At 31.6% G+C, this 23,247-nt stretch overlaps 3 protein-coding genes across 3 annotated transcripts; 1 reads left to right on the top strand and 2 right to left on the bottom strand.

The window, feature by feature from the left end:
• Nucleotides 1-1,547: 1,547 nt before the first annotated feature.
• On the bottom strand, nt 1,548-8,064 carry HELRODRAFT_66362 (hypothetical protein; the record flags this gene model as incomplete). The annotated part of the gene is made up of 8 exons (XM_009021189.1): nt 1,548-1,805; nt 2,138-2,366; nt 2,843-2,928; nt 4,994-5,137; nt 5,806-5,962; nt 7,433-7,563; nt 7,840-7,958; nt 8,022-8,064. Coding segments are annotated over 8 exons (1,167 nt in total), but the record flags the coding sequence as incomplete, so codon positions are not given.
• Nucleotides 8,065-10,686: 2,622 nt separating this feature from the next.
• Nucleotides 10,687-14,656, top strand: HELRODRAFT_161252 (hypothetical protein; the record flags this gene model as incomplete). The annotated part of the gene is made up of 5 exons (XM_009021188.1): nt 10,687-11,311; nt 11,496-11,639; nt 11,860-14,058; nt 14,138-14,382; nt 14,513-14,656. 5 exons carry the CDS (start codon nt 10,687-10,689, stop codon nt 14,654-14,656), a joined length of 3,357 nt encoding a protein of 1,118 aa, XP_009019436.1.
• Nucleotides 14,657-17,302: 2,646 nt separating this feature from the next.
• Nucleotides 17,303-19,893, bottom strand: HELRODRAFT_65817 (hypothetical protein; the record flags this gene model as incomplete). The annotated part of the gene is made up of 3 exons (XM_009021187.1): nt 17,303-17,398; nt 18,063-18,200; nt 19,804-19,893. Coding segments are annotated over 3 exons (324 nt in total), but the record flags the coding sequence as incomplete, so codon positions are not given.
• Between the last annotated feature and the right edge of the window lie 3,354 nt (nt 19,894-23,247).

Genomic DNA, 23,247 nt, shown 5'->3' with positions numbered 1-23,247 from the left:
TCGCTTCTGCCCTTTGAATCCCGATTCAATTTTTGTTTACAATTTATTTCTGATCTAAAATTTCTGAGCAGTTAAAAAAAACTTTCAGTTAGGTATTTACATGGCCATGAAGTAACTTTTCAGCTTTAAAAAGCCCCACACATCTGAACATTTAATGGAAAATTAACATTTATAAACGTATTAAATTTAAACGTATACTTGCTTGTGCTTCGAAATTGTTATTTGTATTTGGTGTCAACGCCACTTTAAAACAAATTTAAAATGTACCGAATTTTAACTAGAAGGTAATAAACTGGATAAGGAAATGTACTGAACTTAGTTTTTGGCCATAATGTTTGCAATTTCTAAATAAAATGTTTCGCACACTGTTAGACGGACGTGCGGTAACAGTTGGTTTGCGTGAATAGCGTATATGTGCTATAACTGTCCAATCATTTTATTATTAGAAGGCAATAATAAAAAATATAGAATTGAAATTCTACTTTACAAGGCTGTACTAAAATGAAATTAATTTATTAGGTGCATCAATAGACGCTTCAATCCAGTGTTTTCCAACCTTTTGGAGCCATGGCTCCAAACTCTGTAAAAAAATTCATGCCCCCAAAATTTATTTTCAAAATTGAAATGGGTTATTTTAAAACTTAAGTTACTTTTTCGTTTATTCCACGTTATGTTGTTTAATGTTTTTTGTGAAACCAGTGTTTTTAAGTAAGTAAGTATCTTCGATGAATTATTATCTGTGTGACATCGATGCTTTTTTATCTTTATTGTGGAAACTCCTGCTTTTTTGAAGCCCCGTTGGAAAACACTGCTTCAGCCAAATGATAAAAAGTATGTTTAAAATTATGTCTGAATTCCTTGAGAAAGTTTTTTATAAATTGCTAACTTGGCCCATTTCAGCCTCTCTTTGTAAGTATTCGTTTCTTGATACAATGGAAAATTTGTTTGCAAAAATATCATATATCTGTTGTCATTGTCCTTGGGATATATTCGTCTTGAAGTTCGCAAATTGTAAATTGATAAATTAAGTAAATTTCTTTAAGTTATATTTAAATTTTAAAATAATCATCATCTCGAACTATGGCTACATGGATTCTGAAATCGGCCTTCACACAAATTAGTGGAGTTGACTGTTTGCACATGTGCATAAGTGCGTGCACGTTATTTTCTGCAGCCTCATACACCGCTTATTATGCTTAAAATTTTGCTTTTTGAAAAAATTAACAAAACTGAACTAAGAAATAGAGAAATGGCGTTTTTGTTCAGGAAATACTTTCAAAATAAAGTGAGATTAATTTTTCCCGCCCACAGCTAAAGTTTAATTTTAAATTTTTTAGTCATCGCTACTTTCAAGTTCAACATTATTATTTGTTCGAACTGAAAGAACATGGAATTGTACCTGTAATTCATGAGATTTTTGTCTTCATATAACTGAACGTTTTTCTCCCAATCATCATGCATAGGTTGATTGTTTCTATAAATAAACAATTAAGTTTTTAAATTGCAGACAATAAAAGACAAAGTTTTTGTTTGAAAAACAGAAAAACTCAACTATCAGTTGAATAAATGAAGACAAAGTAATTTATAACAAACCACATCACAATATTCTTCCTAATAATAATACATAACTGTTTTGATGGATCACTTGTTATTAATCTACATCTGATTTTCTCCTTGTCTTCAATGTCGCACGATTTTTTGGTGGTAGCTCTGAAGTTAATGAGGCAAAGAGTGTCGTAAATGAGTGAATCTTTTACTTCCCCGTCTACCTGCGAATCTGTGAAGAAACTGGGTGAGTGGTTCACCTGTTCAATTCGAAAATTATATATTAGAGTTCCGCCACTGTGCGCATACGTACATACACACGTTCACATACACCTTTATACACATATTCATGTACTTACACACCTAAATTCACATTTACGTACTCATTTACACAGTCCACAACTGCATACCCCAAAGCGAAAAATATTTCTTTGTTTTATCATTGCAACTCTATATAGTTGGTTAACATAATTAACAACATAAAAGCGTACTAAAAATACATTTCTTTCTTTAATTAAATGATGATGTTATACGTGAAACAAAATTATTTCAATGAACGACGTTTGAAACGGTAATTAAATTACAACCTAACCTCAAGAACAAATGGGTTCAACTTTCTATCGAGCACGACATCAAATCCGAGAACTTCAAAACAGGCGCACCCACCTTTGATTGGATGTGGAAAGCACGTTCTGTAGTTGTGGCACAAAACTGAGTGCACGGAGATTAGTGTTTTTATAATTATATCATCTATCTTCTTCCACAGTTCTACCGTATTGTAGCCGTTCATTTCAAACCATTCATTTAGTGTTGACAATTTTCTGGCAAATATTAAATAAATAACGAGAAATACTTCAAAATATGTTAAGGCTTAATAAAAAATCCTTTGGGCTTAACAATACCTGAGAATACAGTTATATATATATATATATATATATATATATATATATATATTGGTTTAAGACTATCATAAATACAATTATTTATAAAGATCACTGCGTTTTTGGCACTATTCAATTTGTAGTTGAGTTTCTCAAGTTGAATAATGCCGAAAACGCAGTGACTTTTATAAATTATATATATATATATATATATATATATATATATGAATAAAGTAATATATATATACATACAATATATATATACATACAATATATATACATAACAATGATAAAATAATTTTACGTGATATATATAACATAGGAATACTTGTAAATTAATTTGTATCTGTCTCAAAAACGCTAATTATTGATTTTATTTAAGGTCATGCATCAAGTGATGTTATATTTATGAAAACCTCTTGCTTCCGTTTTCATTGCTTCTGTCGAATTCTTCGTTACTTTTGTTGATGGAGTAGTTTGTAAGGTGCATAAACAAATTATTCTGGATGGTGGGATATAATATAGAACGTTATGTTATGTTTCAATATTAATATCGTATCATAATTTAATAAGATATGAAACAATACTTCGATATCAAAAAAGCAGAATTATTAAAGCTGCTACTCGTAAAAGTTGCGTTGCCAGCGTTACTTGAATATAAATTTTGTGTCCAAAATCGCTACCACTACTGCTTTTTAATAAAGCGTTGAAATGTTGTTCAATATGTTACAAAGAATTTTATCCGATATAAAAAAAAAACTACGAATGGTTTTATGGAAATTTTCGCAATTCTTACAAAACTTAAATAAGCAATCTTGCGACATTTCAACCGACAAACAACTGCTGTGAAATAAATTTATAGAATAAACAACCAACAAAATAATATAAGGTTTCGTTAGTTTTGCTTTTGTTTCTTTCCTAACGAAATTGATTTAGTGTTGACGCGATAAAAATTGTTGATAGAGTAAATATAATACATTAAAAATGTTTAAAAAAACGCTTTATGACGAGACTTTTGAAATTAACGAAAATTGAATAAAGGATGACAGTATAAAATATCGCCTATAAAAATGAAGATGAATTGTTGCCAAGATGCGCCAAATATTTGACAAAATTTTGATCATTGTGTTTTAGTTGCTATAGTTCTCGCCAATCACCCAAACCTAAAACTCTAGGATATCTAAGCAGAAGTTTTAATAGTTGTGTCAATCAATCAACCAATCAATCAATTAGCTTGTAAAGCGCTATTTCCGCGATGTTCAACAGCGCTCCTCAAGGAATTTTGCAAACAGATAGGTCTTGAGATCCGCTCTGAACTTCGTAGGTGATGGAGAAGTAGTCAGAGAAGTAGGCAAAAAGTTCCAGAGAAAAGGGCCAGAAAAAGCAAAAGCAGATTTAGCAAAAGAGTGTTTAACACGAGTTAAGAAGAAGCGAAAAGAAGACGATCGTAAACCGAGGCGTTTAGGTTCAATTAATATATCTGATAAGTACTTGAGAAATAATTTAGATTGAGACTTATACATAAATGTGCAAATTTTAAAAATAGGTAGCCAACGCAAGAAAACAAGATATGGAGATATATGAGAAAAGAAAGGGGTACGAGCAACTAGACGAGCAGCAGAGTTAAAAGCTTTACTTAAAGGATAGAGTATAGAATCAGGAAGACCATAGTAGAGCGAGTTACAATAATCAATCCTAGATAAGACTAACGAAGTAACAAGAAGGAGAAAAGTAGGCTCATCAAGAAAAGGCAAAAGTCTAGAATCAAAGATAAAGCCTAGACTACGAAACTTGTGAAAAACATCAAGTGTTTTAGAATCAGGTAAAATAATAGTAGGAATAGTAATAGAGTGTTTAGATTTATTAAAGCAAATTAACTGAAACTTAGAAAAATTAAGTTTAAGACAAATAAAGTCAGACCAAATGATAATTGAGAAAGACATAGAAATAGATTATGAAGAACATTATTGAAATTAGATGGAGGAAAAGAAGAACAAATATAAGAATCATCAGCATATAGTTGACTAGTGAAAGAAAAGTTATTAATAATACGAGGTAGTTCAGAGGTATAGAGTATAAAATAAATAGAAGAGGGCCAAGGATAGAACCCTGAGGTACCCAAAAAGTAAGAGTAGAGAAGTTAGAAGTAGAATTATTGAGAACAGCAGAAGAAAAACGATTACAGATATAAGAAGAAACCAAAGATAGACAAGAATCAGTAATATTAAAAGAAAGATCTAGCAGCCTCAAGAGAATAGTATGATCAACAGTATCAAAAGCAGAGGAAAAGTCAAGAGCAAGAAGAAGAGTACTATTGTCACTAGAGAAAAGGATATCATTATGTAAAATGTATAATGAAGCAAACGCAATACGGTAGGACAATACCAATTTTAAATAACAAAGTTGTTATTTGTTATAAAAAATTTTTACAGAAAGCTACTGAAACTGTTGTGTTTAAAAATAATTATACAACGAATAGTGAACGATTTCATGTGAGAAACCAATTGACAACTAGTATGGAATAATTTAAAAAAAATCCAAATGTTTGAAATTATAAAAAAACTGACGTAGTTATTTAAGGAAGGCATTTCGTACTCTATTGTAGCAAATCGTGCCAACCCTTCGTTATAAACGAATATTCGGAATGGATCACATGAGGTGAGTAACACATATATCCGCAGATCAAATTTATATCCATCTATTAAAAATGGCTGTGAAATAATTTCCAATTTATTAGTAAATGCTTCTCGTATTTCATTGTGACACAATAACAGTTTAAGTGATAACAATTAGAATGACCAAGTAATCAAAAGTGATAAAACAAATGACAAAATTTGTGTGATAAATTAATAAGTACAAAAATTCAATCAAACACGAGAGATTAACGAGCTAAAAACAAAAAACTGTACATACTGTTTTGTCATAAAAAAAACATTTATTTACAATGTCAAAACATTTTGAAACTCTGATTAAAAAATAAGCTATCCATGATGGCTGTTCATGATGGATGTCACGCTTTGAGGGGCTGGAAGGATGAAAGAGGTTGTAACACTTTGTGACAAGGGGAGGAAAGGTAAAATCTTATATTATATCTCGGTTTGCTCAACAATTTTTTAGTTTCTATTGTAAGTTTATAAAAATTTTAACATAATTTTATCAAAAAAGATTCAAAACGTGTCAAGGAAATGCATTTTTTCATTTTATTCATAAAGTTGTGTAGGTGTTTATCCGGAATCAACGTTATTAGATGCGGTTGATGTTCTCCATTTTTAATGAAAAAAGTGCAAAAAAGCGTGACATCTTCTATGAATAGCCTATAACGCGGTCTCGTTAATAAAATAATTATTAACAAAACGATTATCCAATTAAAAAATTTTACTTTAGAGATATATTGCTGGCAAAATTTGTGTTCTTTGGGATTAATTTTTGATAAACTTTTTGTGATCCAAATGCCTTTACCCTGACAACCCCCTTCCGGTTTCAAAATATACGTTTGATTTTTCTTTTCCTTGGCATGTGCTAATAAGTCACTATAGCTAATTAGAATATAAAGTTTCATTGTTATTTTGGTTTCACAAGTTTTAATACTTGTCAATATAAATCCACGCAAAAATTTAAAAATTAATTTCGGAACATAAGTGACCATTGTGATCACCATTGTGATTTCCCTGGTGGTAAAATGTTTATCAATTAACCATGCTTATTATAATATTATTTTTTTATTGAAGCACTTTTTTTAAGTGCAAACAAACGTTTTCCTCTTTTCAGAAAACTAAATATGAACCCCTTAGGACGCAGTGCACTGGCAAACTATTTCGAACCGACCGTTCCAATTGGCAACTTTTTTGAAACCCATCTATCGACGTGTCGCAAGAACCGTTTTAAAATTTAGTTCATTCCAACGTAATCTGTAACGTTGCACAGATACCATAATAGAACTACAAATGCTCTTAACATTTGGCTGGTGTAAGTTAATAGAGCTGACGTTATCCAATTTTGAACTACTAGACACTACATAACATTGATTATCTGATTTTTGTATCGGCTTAAAATCAGCATTTGATTTGTTTGATGTGTCTGGAAAGCGACATTTACGATAATAATCAACCCTGACTAAATGAATGCATGAACCAAACCTCTTAAAGTTATCTTATTCTGCATTCAACGATTTTCTATTCATCCAAAATTGGAGACAACATTCCATTGCAAAACATAATGTAAGAAACAGAGTAAGTACTCAAGATGTTAATGTTTCTACAATATTCATCATTCAAAAAATTCTAATTATCAAACTGAAATTTGTTCAACCACGCCCATATTAGCAAAAATTTAGTTTCGCACGAATTCAACTTAAACCTTAAGACTTTATTTTTGTTCATCTATATATCAACTTGAAAAAATATATTGTGAAAATGCATCATCAAAACTTTTAAACCAAGACGAGTTCACTCGCCTATAATGCTATAGTCATCAGCAAAAGAACATTTAAAATCATATCCATAGTTATTTTAAACATGTTAGTCGTACAAAGCTAAAACGGAAAGATGATTTATGAACTCCAAATGACATATTTAGATAGAACTATGTTTGATTTCCAAACCGTTTAGCCGTCTTTTTTATATTTTATTTTATTTAGACGAGTTCACTCGCCCATAATGCTATAGTCATCAGCAAAAGAACATTTAAAATCATATCCATAGTTATTTTAAACATGTTAGTTGTACAAAGCTAAAACGAAAAGATGATTTATGAACCGATTGAACTCGAAATGACATATTTAGATAGAACTATGTTTTATTTCCAAACCGTTTTAGCCGTCTTTTTTATATTTTATTTAGTTCATCATATTAAATTTAATCTCAGAAAAACAAAAAGAGCTGTTTCACCTAGTTTATTAACTCTCATGACTGAACAAAATGATAGACAGATTTTGTTTATATAGACATAAAGTTAATGTTTTTATGTTTGCGATGACAAACATTTTTTAAATAATAAAAAAGACAAACTCTGCAGGAAGACACCATGACTTGGGGAAAAAGTTATAATCATTTGGAAATAACTTTTGCATTCTTGCCAAATTTTTAGCCAACAAATCTTTACGGCATAATTCAGTCATTCCAGGGAAATGATTAATTTTCTAAATTTAAAGAAATTAAATTAACTTTTTTTCAACATTGATCAGAAAAAGCAAAAAAGAATTTCCATTAAATATAGTAAAACACAAGCCTAAAACAGCTAAACAGTGCAAATAAATTTAGTTTTTGAGTCATAAAGAAAATTTATTATTGTTATTTTTGCTTTCTGCTGAAAAATTATCTAAATATTCATGCGAATGATCAGCTAAATACGCTTTTATTATTATTATAGCAATAAATTGAATCAATGAATTTTAACTAAACAAAGATTTCAAAACCTGATAACGTTTCATCTGCATGACACGTTCAATGCAAACAGACAAATCCGTCCAATATAAATTCCAATCATCTTTTTCATCCACCTCCTTGAAGCCGTATTTCAAGGCAGATCTTTTGACTTGAAATAATTTCACACTTTTTCGTCAAATTTATACGTGAAACAGTCGAAATATATTACCACCTGATTCATATCTACAATTAGTAATGCAAATTTTCAGTTCCCTTAAATTGAAATAAATACTTTTTTAAATTCCAAAAATGAATTTTATGTCGGTTCAAATACCTTTTGTGTTTTGTTTTTTTTCTTTTTTCATTTTCTATTAGGTATTTTCATAAAAACAGCAATTACATTCAATATATATATATATTATATATATATATATATATATAATTCGTTCAAGCGTTAATGTTTATATATATAATATATATATATATATATATATATATATATATATCGACGAATCACATTTATTGCATATCGCGGGTGGAGATCTTTTTGCATTCGAAACCTGTCACCGCAACAGAATACTAGACGCCTTAACAATTACACCATATTGCCGCCTAAGTGGTTTAAGTGAATTGCCAAGAAAAATAAACACCTGGGACAGTATTGTTAATTTGTACATAACCTTTTTTTAATGACGGCATCATTTGGTCACAATCATCATCGATCATAATGAGGTTACGGTTAAAGTTTCGTACTTGATAATTTGTCAATTATCTAAAAATATATAAAAATATTCGACCATTGATATTAAATTGTATTATTTTCTAGCTTTTTTCAAATATTGGTTTAATAAATCTGTAATTTTTATAGAGCTGATTTTAAGGTGTTACATTAAGTTTGAAAAATAAGGTTAATTCTGGTCTTGAAGCTCGTCTACATTTGGGAAGCGTTTAAGTAGGTAATGCGCCCTAACTTTTGAATCAATGGCTCGAATCATGTGGTTGGCGTGTCAACGTTGAGCTTCTGAAATGTCAGTACCTATTCTGCCTCTTAAGCTCCAATATTGGCTTATTTCACAAGAGCGAATGTCTCTAGTTAATGTGCCGGAAGCTCATATTATTTAGAGCTTTTTGTATGAAATCCCCAACCTTTCAAGGCCGAGCTATTTTCATTTTCCTACCTCTCCCCGAAATCAACTTAGGCAGAACAAATCTTGATTGCCTTGTTCATAACTTTTTCGTCCCTATTTAATGATTATTACCACTGTTATAATTTACCACTGCTACTGCTACTACAAATACTTCAAATGCTACTAATACTACAAAAACTACTACAATTAACACTAATACAGTACTAATTAAACCTAAACGCTCCGGTTTACTATCTTTTTATTCTCACTTTTTCTTAGCTTCTGTTAAACAATTTTTCGCTAAATCTGTTTTTGTTTTTATGGCCCTTTTTCTCTTGAACTCTCTACCTCCTTTTCAAACTACTCATCCATCACTTGCGAAGTTCAGAGCGGTTATTTAAAATTCCTTGAGTAGCGCTGTTAAACATCGCGGAAATTACACATTATTAACTAAATAAGTTGATTGAACAATAAATTTTATAAAAGTTTGAATATAACAAATCATGAGTTAAATTGATATTTTATTTTATTTTAAGTGTTACGTCACATTATGGTAAGCAAGAAACGTTAATAAGTAAAATTAAACATTAAAAACAAGTAACTAGTTTTTACTTATTAATCAGATTGGTAATCCGCCTTGGTAATCAGATCAACTAGTACTTTTTATTTTTATAGAAACTTGGTTGAAATTTAAGAATTTTCAAAGCAAAAATAAAATAAAATATAGTAAATGTTGTTGTACATTAAATTAATTTTATAATCAAAATTATTAAATAATACTATTATTCTATTATTATTACATTATAATTATAATACAAAAATGTTCATGCCACAGTCGATGAACTTTAAATTAAAAAGTAGATTAATTTATATAGATAGTTTGTAGTGAATTTTGTAAAACGTCTTTTAAAAATATTTAAAATATATTATTTTCATTCATTTATTTAATAACTAGATAAGAATTAGCAAACAAGAATTATGCAAAAATCAAAACTCAGTACGGTTGCCATAGTAACAATCACGAATGTTTCGATAAAAATTGAATGTATAGCACGGAAGTTATAACTTGTAATAATTATATTAACAACAACAATAATAATTAGTAATTTGTACAGCGCCAAACTAATACATCACAACCAAATGCTTGCAGAAATCAAGGAAGAGATGTATTATTAACTTTAAGGTTTTTGAGATATTAACTTTCTGGCAACTTGTCAGATTCACTTTGGAGTTCTTCGTGATATTAACTTTGGCATTTGTTTGAATTCATCTATGGAACTAATCGAGTTGAATTGTAAAACTTTTGACATTCACTTTGGCGCTAGTTATAATTCTTCTATGTCAAAGGGTCTTTGGTTCCAATCAACTTTGGCGCTAGTTATAATTCTTCTATGTCAAAGGGTCTTTGGTTCCAATCAAGTTGGAGTTCTCCCTGTATATATGTCCTCGCATGATGAGTAACCAGCATAACCCTCTCCGACAGTTCACAGTGTACACAAATATTACTATAAGTTTAAATCGAATAATTTATAAAAAGTTTATTCGACACTTCTCTTGAAAGTAAAATTTATTTTTGAGATTTACTATCATGGAGTTTATAGACGATAAAGCTGACGTCACATCTGATGAAGAGTCCTCATATTTTGATGAAAATGGTGATGAAACTACTGTGAAAAAGAAAAAAATCCGCAAACACAAAAAAAGGATATAATTAAAGATGATGATGATGATGATGACGACGATGATGACACTGAGGAAGAGGATGATGACATGGATGGGTTTATTGACAATCGATCATTCGATGATGAAGACGACTCTGGCGCCTGCAAAAGAAAGAACGAAAGCGAATCGGAAATAGACAGTGACCTGGATGACGACGAATACGATCTCATTGAAGAGAATCTCGGTACCAAAATTCAAAGGAAACGCAAAAGAAGAAGAGTGGTCGATGATGGAGAAGATGAAAAAGTTGACCAGGTCGATGATAAGAAAAATCTGGTGAACGACTTATTCAACGATGGCAAAGAAAATTCGCACGAAGGAGCCCATTTGGCGGATGACTTATTCGTTAGTGAATCTGAAGGTGAATACGAAGATGATGATAGTTTCATTGTAAACGACGAACATCCTGATGGAAAAAAAACTAAAAACACTGAAGCTATTCAAGAAGCTTTCAACATTTTTGGAGAGAAATTTGATTATGAAGGCATGCAAGATAAAGATGAAAATGATTATGGCAACAAACCAACAGAGCGAAACAAACCGAAAACAAAATCAAGCAATAAACAAAATGCACGTTTTCAACAAATATACAAACAAGGTGAATTAGAAAAAGTCCAGTTAATTGATTACGATCAAGAGGTCAGAATAAAGATTTCAACTGAGAAACATTCCAGTGTGTCCTGCTGAAGAAGAGGAGTTGAATGAAGAAGCAGAATGGATTTATAAATATGCTTTCAACACGCCTCCATTGACCAAGCAAAATGCAAACAGACATTCGAAGGATCCAAGTGGCGTAAACAAAATAAAAGAGACTATCAATTTCATGCGCAATCTAAACTTTGACGTACCATTCATAGCGTTTCACAGAAAGGAGTGCTTTGGTCCGGAGTTGGATATGAAAGATTTGTGGAAAATTTTTCATTGGGATGAAAAGTGGATGCAACTGTTGAAAAGAAGACAAACTATCTTGCAGCAATTCGAACAAGTGCAACAATTTCAAAGTGAGGAAATATCATTGGGCAAGCCATTCAAAAAATCCTACAGAGGTCTTACCGAGGATGACATTAATATCATCTAAACAAATTGCGTACGATCCATTGGTGAGATCCTGTGTTCGACAGGAATTTAACAGAAGATGTCGCATTGATGTCAGACCAACCACTAAGGGAATTTCTGAAATAGATGAGAACCATCCTTGTTACACTTTCAAATATCTCAAAGGTAAGCCAGTGAGACATTTGGTCGAAGATGAATACCTGAAAATCAATCAAGCGGAAGAAGACGGCATGTTGAAAGTTCACTTTTATATGGACCATGACTCCTACATGCAAAAAATTTTATCCTTCTTTACAAAGGATGAATATAGCTCTACAGTGCAAGAGTGGAATAAATTTCGTACCTCAGCAGTTGAGAAGGCGTTAAAAGACATTCTCTTTCCCCTGCTCATCAAGCAAATAAAAAAAAAATTATTAGAGGAGGCTAAAGACCACGTGATAAAAGCATGCTGCCAAAACTTACATTCTCTCTTGCAGGTGGCACCTTATCAAGTAGATCAAATATTACAAAAAGAAAAAGATTACAGGGTTGACGAGAGTTTGCGAATTCTTGGAGTTGCAACAAGTAATGACAAAAATGAAGCATCGTATTGTGCAATAATTGACGGTAGTGGAGAAATTACAGACTATCTAAAAATGACTAGTCTTGCAACACGCGGATATCTTTGGAGCAAAAAAGAAAAAGAAGCCAAGGAACAAGATTTGTTTCGCCTAAAAGAATTAATATCGTGTAAAAAACCTCACGTTGTAGCAGTGGCTGCCACTTCGATGAACTGTTTAACGGTTGTTGACGACATCAAGTCAATCCTTTCACAATTGGAGAAGATAAAACTAGTAGCTCGCATCAAGGTTGAATTGGTCGATAATGATGTTGCAAAAGTTTATGCCAATTCTAAGAAAGCAAACCAAGACATGAACAACTTTCCCAACTTACTGAGACAAGCCATCTCCGTTGCTCGTCGACTCCAAGATCCGCTGTTGGAAATCACGCAACTATGCAATTTCGAAGAAGATCTACTTTGCATTAGATTTCACCAAATGCAGAATTACCTCAATAAAGATGAATTGCTGAACAATTTATACCAAGAAGTTGTAGATCGGGTCAATGAGGTTGGTGTTGATGTGAATCGATGCATTGCTCACCCTCACACATCATCGCTTGTTAAGTTTGTCAGTGGCCTAGGATCAAGAAAATCAACCTACTTGTTGAAAAAGCTGGGACAAGGTCGCCTTCAAAACAGAAATGAACTGGTCACACGTGTGGGCATAGGTCCAAAGGTTTTTGTCAACTGCGTTGCATTCTTGAAAATACATGCTACTGCGTGTCAGGATGACTATGACGTGGACCTACTCGATGGATCCAGAATTCACCCCGAAGTTTACCCATGGGCTCGCAAAATGGCACAGAATGCGCTCGATTACGATGACGACAATGAAGATGCTGTGAATGACATCTTGGAAACTCCAGAAAAATTAGAAGATTTAGATCTTGATTTATTTGCCGAGGAACTAAAAAAGCAGGGTTATGGAGATAAAAGTATCACATTGTACGACATGAAAGCAGAGTTATGTGACAGATACAAAGATCTGAGAACACCGTTTAAAAGCGCAACAGCAGAAGAAAAATTTAACATGCTCACGAAAGAAACACCACAAACGTTTTATATCAGTAAACTTGTATGCTGCAAAGTTGTTGGCATCGCTTACCGGAAACTTCGCATTGAGGAATTAAACGCTGCTAAACCGGTCGTTAACAAGCAAAATGGTTTGTGGCAGTGTCTCTTTTGTAAGAAAGGGAAGTTTTCGTCATCAAACGAAGTTTGGAGTCATTTTGGAGATGGCTGCTGTCCAGGCAAAGTAGTTGGTGTTAAAACCAAACTTGATAACGGAGTCAGCGGCTTCATTCCGATCAGATCGATAAGTAATCGCCATGTGTCAGACCTCAGCGATCGATTTAAAAGGAACACAATGATAAATTGTAGAGTTTCTAAAATCATTGTAGAAAAGTTTCAGGCGGAACTTACAACTGATTTAACCGACCTGGGTCACAAATGGAGATTACCTTACGATTTGTTTTACGACAAAGCTGCAGAAAAGGATGACCAAAAAGAAATCGATAAAAAAAGAAATAACGCAATTAAGGCAAAAACTACCTACATTAACAGAATTATTTCTCACCCCTCCTATCGCAACGTTGATTACCATAATTGCGAAAAACTAATGGAAAACTTTGAACAAGGAGATGTTTGTATCAGGCCAAGCAGCAAAGGCAACGAACACCTAACAGTGACCTGGAAGGTCTCAAACGGAGTTTTTCAGCACATTGATGTAAGAGAGGAAAGAAAAGCCAATACGATAAGTCTCGGTAAACAAACTTTGGGTCGAATCAGAATGTTTCGATGACCTCGACGAGATTATCGTCAGACACGTGACACCAATGGCAGGCTTCGTACGAGAAGTAATGAGATTCAAATATTTCAAGGAAATCGCCGTAAACTTGTTGGACTATAAAGAAGTCATTGAGAGAGATCTCATTGAAGAACGAAAACGCAACCCCTCAAGATTTCCATATCATTTTACAATCTCTAAGCAATATCCGGGAAAATTCATGTTCTCCTACTTTCCAAATAGAAGCGTCAAACACGAGTATGTGACAATCACTCCCGACGGATTAAAATACAGAGGACAAGTATTTAGCAACATCAACAATTTGGTTAATTGGTTCAAATTACATTTCAATGACGCTACAACTGCAAACCAGCAGATGAATCCAGTGACTTCCTTGGCCAAATCAACCGGATCTAATTCCTATCCTTCAGGATCTACTGGACATAACGCACATTCCACACGTTCTAGTGGACACAATGCACATTCAACTGCACACACTGGATTTGCCAACCGTCTATATTGATAAGATGGCAGATAAATCCAGTGACTTCCCAGGCCCAATCAACCGGATCTAATTACCATCCTTCAGAATCTACCGGATATAACGCAAACTCCACACGTTCTAATGCCCATTCAACTGCATACACTGGATTTGTGCCTTTGCTGAGACGTTTATTAAATGTGTTTCATACATAAAAAATTTTCATTGAATATATTTCTATTATAATAAATCAAAACTAAAAGTATTGAATTTTAAGTATTGAACCCCTAAAATAATATTAAAAATGAAATAAAAGATTAAATGTAGCTGATCCATGGTATCGATTTTTTGTGCGAAAGTTTTAAGAATTAAGAGTACATAAACACTTCATTGCATCTACGAGCAAATTCTCACAGGAATTATTTCAATAGCTGAACTTGTTTAACCTGTATTTGACATATACATGCATCATAATCTAAAACAATTTTGATAACAAAATTTACTATTACTACAAGCAAAATATTAGCAATCTGATTTGTAGTGATGAGCAAAAGATAATTAAAAAAGTTCAACCTTTTAATTTAACTAAAAAATTTAGTTAGGTCAAACTATGAAATTATATTATATTATTATATATATAATATAATATATAACTATATAATTCAACGGTCAAACTTTAACTACAAAATAAAAGTTAAGTTAAAACAAGTTTAAGTAATTTTTTCAGCTATAACTAAAAGGTTTAACTATAAATTTTTTCCAAGCTTTAAAATTTGAAAAATAATTTTCAATAACACTGACCGGCAGTAAATAAATAATAGCATATTATATAATTGTTGTAAGTTTATATTTGAGAAAAGCTGCATCCAACGAATCATCTTCATGTCAGTTCGGTGAAGCTGCTGTTCGAGTTTTGATTTCATCGGCCACGTCTAGAAGAATGTCACGCAGCGGTAGAAGAATGCTAGAAGAGGTGCCATCTGCCCCACGCCGCACGTATGTGTCCCCGAACGGCGGCATCAGCTGTTCCAGTACAATCCAGCACATCTCCAAAATACTGAAGTAACAGTTTCGTTCCCGGTAATCGTATCATCATCTGAGCCCCGTTGATGGGCTGAGTGTTGATCCCTGATGACCTGACGAACGCCGACGTTAATGTCAAATTCCTTCCATATTCTGGAACAAGCAGTCTACGCTGTCACCACCTGATTGCCTCACGAGGCACTCTGTCAAAAGCCTTTTCAAAGTCCACAAATACATGGAACAGTCGTTTTTCCTGTAGTTGACGAATGATATAGATAGCATCAATGGTGGATCTCCCTGCCATGAAGCCGCATGGTAACTACCTATTGAAATGCACGACAACAGTCTTCTATCAATGACATTTTCAATACATTTCAGGGATGTTCCAGAAAATGTATACCCAGATATGAGGAGCATTTCAGTTGGTCCTTTTGTTTTATATATTGGCACAGTTGTGCTACTGTTCCATTCCACTGGTAGTGTCGATTTACTTCACATTTCCCAACAGATGTGTAAGAGGGCCCGGAAGCCTGCCCCACAAGATGCCTTGATAATACCATTTGTAAGTCCAGACGGACCAGACGCTTTAGCCCCCCTCATTGCCTTCAACGCATCCGTAAGCTCCTCAGCTGTGATGCCCTGAATCGGTCTTCTAGGAAATAGGGGATCTTTTTTTGTGATGACATAAGTCGAAAATTTTGTATATCAGGAATTGCCCAATTCCTAACGACAACCATCAGTTATAAGCAGTGGGCATAGTCTTTTTGCTGGAAGCACACAAGGCAGCGTGGTTGCAGTTTATCTAGTGCCCAAGAGAGCACTGTTGTAAGCAGTGCACCTAGCCTTTGGGTCAAAGATCCCTGTTCCACAAGGCAGTGGATTTAGAATAGAAGACCATCTGCTGTTGGAGCTGTTGTCCTAGGATCCTCCGCTTCTTTCACCGTTGTCTTCTTTCTTCTGTTACAGTTGGTTCGCGGTATCTTATTCCATATTATTCGATGCAATACCAGGTCTCCCTGCTCAGGACTTTCCCCTATCCACCACCTGGGGACGCGCTCATAGCCAGTGCACCCCAGCATGAGGTTATAGTTTAACTAAAAAAAATTGGTTTAGTTCCCATCACTACTGATTTGTGCATGTTTCGTGTCCAAATTCTCAACAAAATTTACCATTAGAGATCATTTCTATTGAGTTTAAAAAAATGTTGATTAGCAGCGCGGGTAAAAAAGAATAATCATTTAACACATTTACTCAAAACAAAATTATTAAAATTATTCATCATAAGTTATGATTCATGACTGAACGTTAAATCTATAAATTAAAGTACATACCAAATATTCAATGAGTGACAAATTAAACATAATTTTATGCCATTAACAACGCAATAAATTGCAAATAAACTGAACTTTTTAAAGTTGTTTGAATTTTCTAACAAAAATATATGAGAATGCATCTCTGTCATAGTAAAGTAAATCTCACACACACGCACAAGCGCAAAATTTAAAAACACAATGAAGCCATATGACATATCAACAAAATAACGACTCGACTTTACAACGAAAAATTGTCATTTGTTAATAAATTTATTAACCCCATCTTGAAATTAGTTCGATATCTTTGTTACGAGTTATTTGCTATTTTTGCAAGAACTTAAAAGTTCGTTCATCCACATTTAATATACACTGAAAGGAAACCACCTCACTATGTCCCCGAAAAACTAATCTGAAACGTATTCATATTTTTTCAGTCTTTTCTTCAATTCCGTTATTTCGCTGTTGGCTTTAGATAGTTCTTCTCTTAGCCTTGTATTTTCCTGCAGAAGTAAATTTTAAATTTCATTGTTAAACTGCCTTGTTTTAAGGCAAAAAAACACCACTTGTCACTTATTAGCATTTTTTATCTCTACTTTTATTAATTTTATTCTAATTCATAAAGAAAAATCGGAAAACCTACATCGGGAAACCGGGTCTCTGGACGCAAAACGAAGATTGAAAAATTGATTGAAAAAATACGATTCACTAAAGTTTAAAATTGAGATTTCACCAGAAATCTGACATTTGACACTTTCATTATATGAGCTTTTTTATGTGCTTTTTTTTCTATAAGCATTTCTGTCCGGCGATGGTGAAGCAACATCAATCTTGCAGGCCTCCACCATTTTTGGAAAGCATTTCTTGATTCAACAGTTTTCTCAGATACAAAAATCGAGTTCGAACCGCTACTGCTCATACTACTACAACATACAAACTCTTGTCCGAGGATTTTAATAGTCGTGAAAAAGGTTTCAGGTTAAAAGTATTTGCAAGTGCAATTAATTCTCTCGCTGATAACAACTTTAGAGTTGAGATGTCGTGGTGAGATTCTAACCGCAGAGCTAGATTATTCTATATTAAATAAATTCTATTTATTTACTAGCTTTCGACTCTACAGCTTCTACAAAAATTCATTTAAATCATTAGTGTGAACATTTAGCAAACCTGCTCCAAATAAGCAGTTCTCAAAGTAATTTGGTTTTCTTTCATTCTTTTTGCCTCTCTTGATCTCTTGGCAGCTGTATTATTTTTCAATCGTCTGGTCCAATAATGATCATCCTTTTTATCAGAAGGCACAAAATTCTGAGCGGAAAATAGAAAAAAGAAATTTTAAATATGTTCATGGGTCATAAATTCATAAAACCAATTTTAATAAAACAAAATAACACTTGACTTGCAATCAAGCAGATGAGCAGATAAATAACCAGCAACAATCAGCTCATAATAGTCAGTTGAATATCTATTGCCTTTGTTGCACAGTGCCAAAATCACAAACGTGAACGCAGTTCTATATCAGTGCACATTACACATCTTGTTTTTATCAGTAGTTATGAAAAACGTGAAATACACTAAATTTTTTTACCAACTCAACTTGTATTTGTTTACTTATCTTAAACACAAATTATAATCTTTTAATTAAGTTGTTAACGGCTTTGATTTAAATCATCTACGTCAACATGGGAACAAGTGAAGTACCATCAGATAGGAAGGATGCAGCCATAGTACCATCTACAAAAAAAGTGATAAATGTGACCCAGGAAATTTAGACCAACTTGTCTTAAAATAATCATATGCGAGATGACAGATGACACTAAATTATGTGCTGTAGTTGACAATGACAAAAACATTGAAAAGTTAATAAGTATGCAGAAATTGTGTCAATGTGCTGAAAAGTGGCAAATGATGTTTAACGTTGACAAATGTAGAGTTAACAAAGAAATTGTATTTAAACTTGCTAATCGAGCACTAAAAAATTTTGAAGAAGAAAAGTATCTTGGAGTGATAATAATCACGATGGTAAGATATTGCGACAATGGTCAGGGACAGCTGAAGGTACAAACAAGGTTTTATGTATGATAAAAAAAAACAGTAAAAAGCAGAGATAAGGTTATCATTTTAAGCCTGCATGCATAAGGCATTAGTACATCTAAGTTTGAGTACTGTGTTCAGCTTTGGAATCCTAATTTGCAAAAAAAATAAGGAAATGTTTTAAAAAAATCAAAGAGAATAATTTTTCTCTAGTTGCTTCTTCATTGACTTTTTATTTAATTTAATTTTAATTTAATTTTAATTAATGGGTGCCATGGCATGGCGTACGAGAACAGATTAAAAGTTTGTGATTTGACAACCCTAGGAAGAACAAGAACATCAAAAGATGGTTTGGAATATGTAAAATTTTGTTAGTCTAAAATTAAAATATTCGAAAATGCTCAAGAACTATAAAACAAAACAAAAACTTTTATCTTTGAACTTCAAAGATTTAAATTATATCAAAAACTCTAATATAAATTAATTACTAAACAAAAAATAGATAATATAAAGTAGTTATAACAACTTTTTGGAATTGATAAAAAGTGGGTTTTAGTAAATTACTTAATGTAGCAATCCAACATTTTGTTTAATTGCAAGAAGTTATTAAGAACTACCTGATATTTTTTTATTTTGTTTACTAATCAAACTAACTAAAGTATATTTGATCTACAATATTTTAAATTATTTCAATCTTTTAAGTTCAAAGAAAAAAACTTTTTAGAGTTTCTTTTATTTTACCCAATTTTATTTTTAATTAAAATCTCAAAAACTTTCATAAACAAAAAAAGCACACATAAATCACATGCATACATAAATCAAAATGAAATGAAAACCTTTTTCAAGAACAAACGTGAATGAAAATATGAATATGAACCTTTTGAGATTTTGGAAGTATAGGCGCCACTCTGAGTTCATCTGATGTAAATGATCTTCTGCTTGGATCAAATGTATCATCTCCAACAACTTTTATGGATATAATGTAATTTAATCACAAGTTTAGTGTTACAAATCTTAATGTTTCAAAATCCCCTCTACCAAATTTAGATTTTCAAACTATTCTATATAAAAAACAAAAGCATTTCATGAAAGATGTCACTGTCAAGCCTTTCATAATTTTTTTCATCCAAAATGTCACAAATTTTGGCTGTTAAAAACAAAAGTTTCCAGCAACTAAAACCTTCTTTATAAAAATATTAACATATTTTCTATAATATTAATGAAAAGAAATTAAATTAAATTAAAAAAACAAAATAAAAAACATAAAATGTAAAACATTGATGAAGCTGATAAGTAAATTGTAAAAAAAATAGACCCACTGTCTTTCAAAGGCATATTCAAACTCAATGTGTTCGTTACAGAAGTAGGCAGGGCGGAACTATCATCTGAATTGTAAACTAATCCATTTGAAGACATTTCAACATTAATGTCATTATCTGTTGGAATGTTGAAAATATTTTTACCCTATATAGACAAGTTGTATTTTAAAATGAAGATAAATTTAACATTTGGAATTTCAGATCATTATAGCAGATGAGAACATTTGAAATGTTAATGAAAAAAACTATATAGTGATGTTTGATGGACAAGAAATGTGGAATTAGATAATGAAATGATCGCTTAGTCAGCCCACATACACACATACATACATAAAGACAACATTCTTACTTCTTTACATAAAACTTAAAGTTTACTTGAACTGAAACATTTAACATTAAAAAAATATAACAATAATTCTATTTAAATTTTTTTTATTTATCACACACTCTCAATAAAACACCTTGGTTATATTCAGAACACTTGGGAAATGCTCCGTCAAATTGAAAATTTTCCCCAAATGTTGTTGAAGGAACAGTTGAAGAATTTAATTTACAATCAAATGTTTCCATGTTGTTAGAATAATTATCCATGTATGCCACATCCTTCCTTTCATTTGTCCTCACTTGCTCATTCAGCCAAGCTGATACATCAATACTCTCCAACACATCCGTAGGCAAGTCAAGAAATTCTGAGGGTATGGTATTTTGCCAGATAGTTGGCCCCAAAAAAGCACTTGAACTTTCAAATTCATTTTCTTCTTTTGGTAATTCTTTAGTCATTACTAGAAAAATTTAAGATGGGCATGTCAAAAATGGAAAAAGTTAAACAATGTAATGATCTGATAAAGATGAACAAATATTTTACTATTTTTATTAGAAACGTCAAGCAACTGTGGATTTTCCAAAAGCATTCTAAGAGTTACATTTTTTTGAAGGTTTTCATAATCTGACATTTTGAATCATAGGAGTTAATTACTAAGCTGTTGAACCAGTTCTATAAAAAAAATTCAATTTATTCAATTTTTTAATATAATACAAAAGTAAATATATTTCAAGGTATGATAAGCATCTGAAAAAAAACTTTGGACAGGTACCTGATTTTGCTAATAATATATTTTAATTAATAATATCGGTCATTTTATTATTTAATAAAAAGTAAAAACTCATCTGGCTATGCTCCAGCCTTGAGCTTTATTTACTTATGCAATAGATTTACAATATAAAAATTTTATAAATAATATTTATAAATGAGATAAAGATAAAAGAGATAAATGAGATAAAATTTATATTATAGTATAAATTTTATACAATCACAATGATATAAAAAAATCAAATTTCTTCCAAACCCTTGGTTAATTAAATTCTAGTTTATATTGTATAACATGGGAATTATCTCAGAAGCGGAACTAACTTCCTGGACATTTAAAAATTATAACAAAAAAAACGAATAGAATAGAAAACCAAAAAAAAAGATAAATAAAAAATTAAAAAATCAATGGATTTTGAAATCTTTGTAATTATTGTGATAGCCGTAATAGTAATCCGGAAAATAATATCTCCGAGTATAATCAAATAAATGATAAATCTAATTTTTCAATAGCAAACGAATCAAACCAAGAGGGATAGTGATAGGATTATTTTTAACGCAGTCCTACGTACCAGCTGTAATTTGTTTATGACAACGTCGGATAATTAACCAGCAAAAAACGGGTATTTACTTATGGAAAGCTCACATAGAAAGGAAAAGAACATGGGAAGGCCTATTTACCAATATACAACACTTCCTTATGGGTTGATGCATGGATATATATATATATATATATATATATCCATGGGTTGAAGCAGAGATACGCAAAGAATTTCAATTTTTTCAACTTTTAATTATTTTCGGTAATGTTGATTTTATTTTTTTAAATTTATACTAAATAAAATTAACTAATTACCAAATTAAACAACAATTTAAAAAAATCAAAATTTTAACATTTTAAATAAAAGCCATTATCGGTAATTAGTAGCCTAAATCATGGATATATATATCCATGGCCTAAATATACGATCGTAACCTTTGACCATATAACTAGAATAAATATATGATAACTTTTAACGGTCTCACAACGAGCTTACTTCCTTAGAGGAGTTGGAGTTATATGAGTTGGAGGGTGATTTTTTATCGTTCGAGTCAAATTTAACGATCGTATATTTACTATTTATCGTTATATTTATTCTAGTTATATGTATCAAACAGTATCTTATTGAACAAAGTAGTATCATAAAATGAATAAAGAAATTTTTACTTTTTTCAGAAATTTAAGAAATTCTCAATTTGATTTTATTGCGATACCGATGATGATGATGATTGTGACCTGACTAATTAAAAAACATCAAATAAAATTTATAAAATAGGATGGGCAAATTGTTGCGAAATCGTTGGAGGAAATGACGTCATGTTAACAGTAGTTATTTTTCTGCATGGTAGTTAATCAGCCGATATAAATGTTGTATTCAATTCCTATCAAATAAATTTGACCAAATATCATACGCAGGCAAAACTAAATAAATAAATAGATATATATATATATATATATATATATATATATATATATATATATATACGTAGTAATTAGTAATAATACATATATAATGTGTTTACACATTCAAATTGTGTAGTCTCAAATTATTTTGAATTCTTTCAGAAAAATTTAAATTTTTTACTATGTATATATAAGGGGCCGTTCGAGTATTACGTAACACGAAAAAACGACTTTTTTGACCCCCTCCCCCCCTTCGTAACACTTCCGTAACAAACGACTTACCCCCTCCCCTGTTACGTAACAAAATTATTTCAAATTTCTATTATTTTCAATAAATCATACATCAAATGTATTTATATAGCGTTGTTTCTAAAATCAAAATCAAAATTGTTAAAAAATATCAAAAATATAAAAAACAACATTTTTTTCTGTGTTACGCAACAATTTTTGAACCCCCCCTCCCCCCCGTAC

Source organism: Helobdella robusta, assembly GCF_000326865.2.
Source record: "Helobdella robusta unplaced genomic scaffold HELROscaffold_3, whole genome shotgun sequence".
NCBI classification, from domain to species: domain Eukaryota; kingdom Metazoa; phylum Annelida; class Clitellata; order Rhynchobdellida; family Glossiphoniidae; genus Helobdella; species Helobdella robusta.
This window is presented reverse-complemented; position numbering and strand designations above follow the sequence as displayed.